This window comes from Drosophila biarmipes, chromosome 2R (genome assembly GCF_025231255.1).
Source record: "Drosophila biarmipes strain raj3 chromosome 2R, RU_DBia_V1.1, whole genome shotgun sequence".
In the NCBI taxonomy this organism is placed as follows: Eukaryota; Metazoa; Arthropoda; class Insecta; order Diptera; family Drosophilidae; genus Drosophila; species Drosophila biarmipes.
Window position 1 is genome coordinate 21,172,373 of NC_066615.1, and position 6,592 is coordinate 21,178,964.

The following is a 6,592-nucleotide window of genomic DNA, read 5'->3' on the forward strand; positions in this document are numbered from 1 at the left end:
TTATGTTTTTTAATTTTCAACTATTTGTTCCCCTTAGTTAAGATAGTTTGCCATTAATTTGCATTGATTTAAATCGTTTTCGTTGTTATATTGCTTTCAGTTGTTTGATTAATTTAATTTATTTAAACTTAAAATGGTTGTTAGTTTATTAGACAGATTGCTTTATCCAATTTGTACAATTATCTAGAACTTAAATCGAATCTTTCATTGGAATCATATCCACATAGGCCTTCTTTTTATCTTCTTAATTAAATTAAACTATAAGAGATAAGATAGGACTCAAAGTAAGGGAAACTAAATACTTATCTTGAATAAGTCTGCATAGATACTGCCATTAATAGCCTTAGGACCGGACAATAATACTTATAAAATAGTAATAAGTCACAATTAAGATCTTAATTGAGGCAAATAAACTAGCCAATTAAACCGGCCAACGCACCAAAGTGTATTTAATGCAACGCCACATTTGAATAGCCATTCAACCACGTTTGAATGCAGCTCTCGACGTGGTTTTCCGGTTTCCAAAGTCCGAATAATGGCGAATTTCCGTGCGAAAAGGCCAATCCCTGGCCTGATCCCTTTTGGTATATGAACACCTTTTGTCACAGGCGCGGCAGCCATTTGCGCTTATGGAAATGCGAATGCAAATGAAAATGTCTGGCGGTCCGATTGCAATAATTTACCTTCCGGTCGATGGTGGCATTTGCGTTTCCGGTTGCGTTCGGCGCTATCGCCACCGCTGTTTCCGGCGCACGCGGCACAATCTGCTCGCTGGGATGACCGAACTAAGTTCAATGTAGCACGTCCTGTTTTGGTTGCACTTTGGGGTGGATTTCCTCAGCATTCCTAGATCGCCATCGTGGCCATCGTAAATTATTCAAGTTCTGAGTCGTAAATAGAGGCGCATAAACATAAGCACAACCGGCCTGCTCCTGCCACTGGCCACGCCCACAGGACATCTTTTCAGCTACGGGATTCCGGGACTCGTCGCCTCCTCCATCTGCATGTCCGCAGCCATCGTCTCCGGATGCCACAAGCCCCTCGTGAATTCAGTGGCAAATTGCTAAAATCGCTGGCTCCACATTTGAGTTTGCCGCTGGGAGTTGTGGGGCGATGGATGCTGCGGCGATGTATTGCAGATGCTTTAAAAGATACAATTTTAAAGGCTTACACTTCAACATGTGATAAATGCTTTTCATACAAAGAAAAAGTAAAAATAATAATAATTAAAGCTGTGCTGTGATTAAAAGAACCTTGTTTATAGTTTTAAGTTTTGTTAATTAAAAAGTACCTAAATTTAAAAAAAAAAGCATTTAGTTTCTATAAATAACAAGCTAATGTGATCTTTGTTCGCAATTAAATAAGTTAAAGTTTCAAATAAAGCCATACTTCCTAAGTTCTTTATTGTTTGAGTGTAAATTCTAGTTAAGTTATATATTTTATGACAATGTATTTCCCTTGTTTCATAGGCCTTTTGTTTTCAATGAAGTGGTTGACTTAGAGCAGGTAACTCGGTTTCTGAATTAAGCTTTAAACACTTCCAGGGGCTGAACCGAAAGTGATTGACGTTCGGCCAACGCACGAGGTGATTGTGGCTTGGCTTCGCTTGGACTGCTGACAGCCATATCATACAACATGTGGCACACCAAGCTCTCCATCCATTCCAGACAGCGGAGGAGGACTTAAGAGATCCTGGCGTTGATGGCCGCTGAATGGACTCAAGACCCTTGACTCGGCGGCCAGAGGCAATTGTGTGATTGATGGACGCGGAGCTGGAAGGCTCCGATTGCTGGGTCAACTGAGTGACGTGGCGGCCTGGGTCTTTATCTGCAGAGGACACTCGATCCGGAGAGGTCGAGGGCCACCCAGCAGCTTTAATCACTCCAGACGCCCCTCACTAATTATGCCAGCGCCACAGGCAAGTGCACGTGCACTTGCACCACCGAAAGCACAATGCACCACCGCTCACAAACGATGTTTACATGCAATTACCGTTTCAGTGTTCCGCTGTCAACTCGAACGCCACTCGCCATTTGCCATTTGCCATTTGCCAGTTGCCGTTTGCCCTTGTTTATTACATGCCTTATGAGGCGCGGGATCCAGGTGATCCAGGGCCTTCGGGGCTCGGAATTCGGGTGGCCTGGTCCCGGTCCTGGTTGGCGGCATCCTTAATTGCACCGCTGCCGGCAATGTATCATCGCAGAGCCATTTAAGCTGCAGGAGCTGCTAAAAATGTTCGTCGCTAATGTCGCAAGTGTTTGCTGTTGGCTTATGACTCTGCTCTTGGCCAAAAACATGAAGCACGAAACACGAAACAAATGGCAAAGGAAACGAAAGCGGAAACGGATGCGGGGTTCATTTAATTGTTACTTTCTGCTTCCATGGAAAATGCTCCATGTTTGTTTCACATATGGGTTTTATCGAAGTACCACTTATCCAGGTCTCGCGCAGAGTCCTAGAGTGATTTATTTCTATAAGATGGTACACAGAAGAGAACTTGCACTTTTTAAAAAATCTATTAAATATACTAATTGAAATATTAGATTTATAATTATTCCCAAATATTGTTTTCGGTTTTATAATTAACTTTATGCTGGCAGATAAAAAATATTCCATAAACAAGGGTCTTTATCTTGATTTAAAAAGTGGATTTGCTGAATTTAAAGTATTGCTAATGCCTTAAATTTATTCCGATTCCACTGTATCAACATAGATTTCCCCAAAATTTATTCAGAGGCCCCGCCAGACATAACTAATTTATAATTCGGTTAACAGATTTGATAAGTCAATTAAAATGCTGGAAAGCCTGATAGACTTCTTGGCGGCCAAGGGTTGCTGCCAAAGCCATTTAAGTTGCTGGACAACAAATGAATTATTCATTGCCACTCGTTGTCCTGGTCGATGATTAAATCAAATCACTTCAACCCGTTGCCAATGTGCCCAAAATCCGACCCAAGGTCGCTGAAAGGGCCACCACCCACCACTCAATGGTCATTCTTATCTCGGAAAATTGTGCAAATGATGCCCGTGGGCCAAATTACCAAAGCATTCCGCCGCCCGGCAACTGTTGCGATTTCAAGGGGTTAATTGTGGCGCAGCCCGCTTAATTCGCAGAATTTTCGCTATTTGGTAAGGGTCCAAGGCTCCAAGGCTCCAAGGCTCCAAGGCTTCCAAGATTCCGAAGGAGGAAGCCAACTCCCGCTTCCTATTCGCAGTTCGTTGCCTTGGGAGGAAACAAACAAACTTCCAATCGACTGGAGACGCAGTTACAAAAAGGTCCGGGAAGGTCAAAGGTTGCGCCATCGAAAAACAAAGAAATAAATACTAGTCCCCTATATAGCACTCGCATCTATTGGGCTCCAACGAGTTTAAGCTTTTGATTAAATCAGAGGGGGCATGAGTGCATATCAAAATTCAGCAGGAACACCTTGGCTTCTATTTTTTGGAATTTTTCGCATTCGTAACGGCTGCATGGGCCAGAAATTGAATGGACATTTTCATTCAGCAGCATTCTGGCCATTTCGCTTTGATTTTGATTTCCATTTGGTGCATTGGCCATTTGCTTTTAATAAAAATTCATCAAAAGCCAGCAGAACGGGCAACATCCAGAGTCGGAATCATGTGCGCCAGAAGTCATAAAAAAGGGTGAAACAATGGCGAGCGTGCAACCGGAAACGGAAGTCGACGCAGACAAACACCAGATACGAAAGGGCGCCAGGGGAGGAAGCGGAAGGGAAGGGGAAAAGGATACGAGGCGGGCCAAGGCTCGAGAGGAACTCGAGTCAGGAGCAGCAGATGGAGCCGGAGGACAGCAGAAATAAGCTGCCCTTTTCTCTCGGTTTTCTCAGATGATTTTTAAATAAGCAGGCAAGCAGAGCACATACCTTCGTATTTTTATGGCATTCCAATTTGGCCGAAACAAGGCGTCCCCTGGGCATCTCAGCCAAGGACTAATAGGCAGGCAGCCTTGGCAGCACGTCCTGGCTGGGCTGGGCCGGGTGAAAAGGGGAAAATGGGGGAAGAGCATCTGAAATGGCAGCGGCCATAAACGAAAATGTGTAAAAAGCTTAAGCGGCACTAAAAGATTCCCACCCGAAAAACGGCGAATAGGTGCATAATGGCCGCCTGACACTGTGGGCAGATGTCAACATGTGCTTTTATTATCGGAGAGTGCACCATGACCGCGCTCCCCACCGCGTCCTTCGGCGCCCCACGTGGCAGGACTCGAAATGCAACTTAATTAAGAGCCGAAAAAGCGGCAAGGCGAGGAAGCTGCAGCTGGCATCTGCGGCGGTTAAAGCCGGACGGCCATAAATCTGCCGAAATGCACTGCTAGCACCAGAGATCTGGAGCCGGCAGCTGGAAACTGGGTACCCAGAACCGAGCACCGAAGGACCTGGGAGCACGGGGCTATATAAATATACGACTGCGACCGGCAGAGCGATAGCCGAGCGAATTGCGACTTTTATGACCCCAGCGAAGCGAGTGAATTAAATGCGAGGTAATTACATATTATAAATGTGTTTAGTTCGCCGATAGTTTGCCGCCAAGGAGAGCCAGTTGTCACAATGTATGTGCCCATTAAATTACACTGAGAAAATGCAGCTCATCGTCGTTCTGCTTCAACATTCATTAACTTTATCGTTAACATTATTTAAAGATCCCAAAAAATAAATAGAGCTTAGCATATTGTTTGGTTACTGTCCTTTCTTTATTTTCTAAGACCCAGCACTATTTATAGTAAGTAATAAGTAATATTTAAATCTTTTCCCAATTTCTATATCATAAATATTGAATTGCTTAATATGAGTATTATTTTAGTGTTCTTATTTTAATATTGTAATTGTTTTCCAAATCTACAAAACTTACAGTTTCTAGAGTTCCCCTCAAAAAGGTTAATAAAATAGCATTCATAAGATACAAATTATAGGCTTTAAGTACATATTTATTAGCTGATTTGTTTGTATTTATTAATTTCGAGACATGTAATACCATTGCAGAAAGTCCTTACTGTTTCAGGACACAAAGTCCATCCTGCCGAGCCCTTTACCCCGCCTTATCGAGACAGCCGACGACGGCCTTGACGAACTCGGAGCACTTGGCCTTGCCGCCCACATCCGGGGTGCGAATGTCGCTGTCCTTGTAGACAGTGCGCACGGCGCAGTCCACCTGGTCCGCCTGCTGGTCCATCTTCAGGTGGCGCAGCATCAGGGCGGCACAGAGCAGGGGTCCCGTGGGATTGGCCTGGTCCTTGCCGGCCAGGGCGTGGCACGCCTTCATGCGGGAGTCGAAGACGGTTCCCAGGGAACTCACGGAGTAACCGGGACTTATGCCCGGCACTCCCATCATCCCGCCCGCCAGAACCCTCATCACGTCGCCATACATGCTGGATGACACCAGGACATCGACCCTGTGCGGCTTCGTCAGGATGTTCAGGATGCAGGTGTCCAGGTAGCGCTCCTCAAACCGAATCTTCTCCACATGCTTCTCCGCCTCGGCGCGCATGGCCTCCAGGAAGTTGCCGTCCGTCATCCGCATGATGTTGGCCTTGTGGGCCACCGTGATCTTCTTCCGCTGATGTTTCACCGCATAGTCGAAGACGAACTCCGCAATCCTAGAAGCGCCTTCCGTGGTGCTCACTTTAATGGTCTGCATTACCCCGGGAACCACGGAGTGCTCTATGCCCGAGTAGTCTCCCTCCATCTGGTCCCTGATGATCACCACATCGAAGTCGCCGTAGGGCGTGTCCAGCCCCGGGATGTTGGAGCACAGGGACACGTAGGCGAACTGGGAGAACTGCTTGCGGATCTGGCGCTGCCAGTGGCGACTGTCCACGGGACCCTTGATGCCCACCTTGTTGGCGCGCAAGGACTCCAGAACCGCTGAGGAGATATCTTCACTGTCCGGAGCCATGTACTCCTCGATTATGTCCCACTCAATGGGGGCCTTCACGGCACACATGACCTCCTGGACCGCACTCATCAACTCGGGACCCACGCCCTCGCCATTGATCATGGTCACCTTGGCGGTTTTCTTGCCAGGATCACCCGCTCCCTTGCCTTTCGTTTTTCCTACGGGCTTTTCCCCGGGCTTTTCCTTGGGCTTTTCCTGGCCTTTTGGTTTCTCCTGCGCTTTCGGCTTGTCCTGGGGTTTTGCCTTCTGATCCTTACCGGAATACAGGCGACAAACCTGACGCCTTAAAGATCTTAGGCAAACCAGGTTGTTCACTTTCCGCAAGGTGTTCATTTTTGAAAATTTGGCCCAAAATAAGAGTTTTGAAAGGAAAGGATGTGTTTGCTTGGGCTAGTGTTCGGTAGGCCGGTCTATATTTATAAGGAAATGATTCAGTAATAAAACGGTAAGCATTGAGACAATTAAAGTAACCAAAGTAAATACTTTAATAAAAATACTTTTAAAGGTCTGTGGTTAAGGTTAACATTTTATCACGTATACGCAAGGTTGTCTTAACAAAATGTTCCATTTTTCGAAACACTTAAAGACCATTTAGAGACGATTTAATCTTAAAATTAAATTGTTAGGCTCTTTCCTGCCTACTAAAAACCACCTAGCCCAAGGGTGAAACCGAGATTCC

The 6,592-nt window shown here is 45.7% G+C and overlaps 1 protein-coding gene across 1 annotated transcript; it reads right to left on the reverse strand.

The window, feature by feature from the left end:
* Positions 1-4,928: 4,928 nt before the first annotated feature.
* Positions 4,929-6,322, reverse strand: LOC108022281 (probable isocitrate dehydrogenase [NAD] subunit alpha, mitochondrial). Its single transcript, XM_017091140.3, has one exon. It carries the CDS (start codon positions 6,244-6,246, stop codon positions 5,047-5,049), a length of 1,200 nt encoding a protein of 399 aa, XP_016946629.1. The 5' UTR covers positions 6,247-6,322; the 3' UTR covers positions 4,929-5,046.
* Positions 6,323-6,592: the final 270 nt, after the last annotated feature.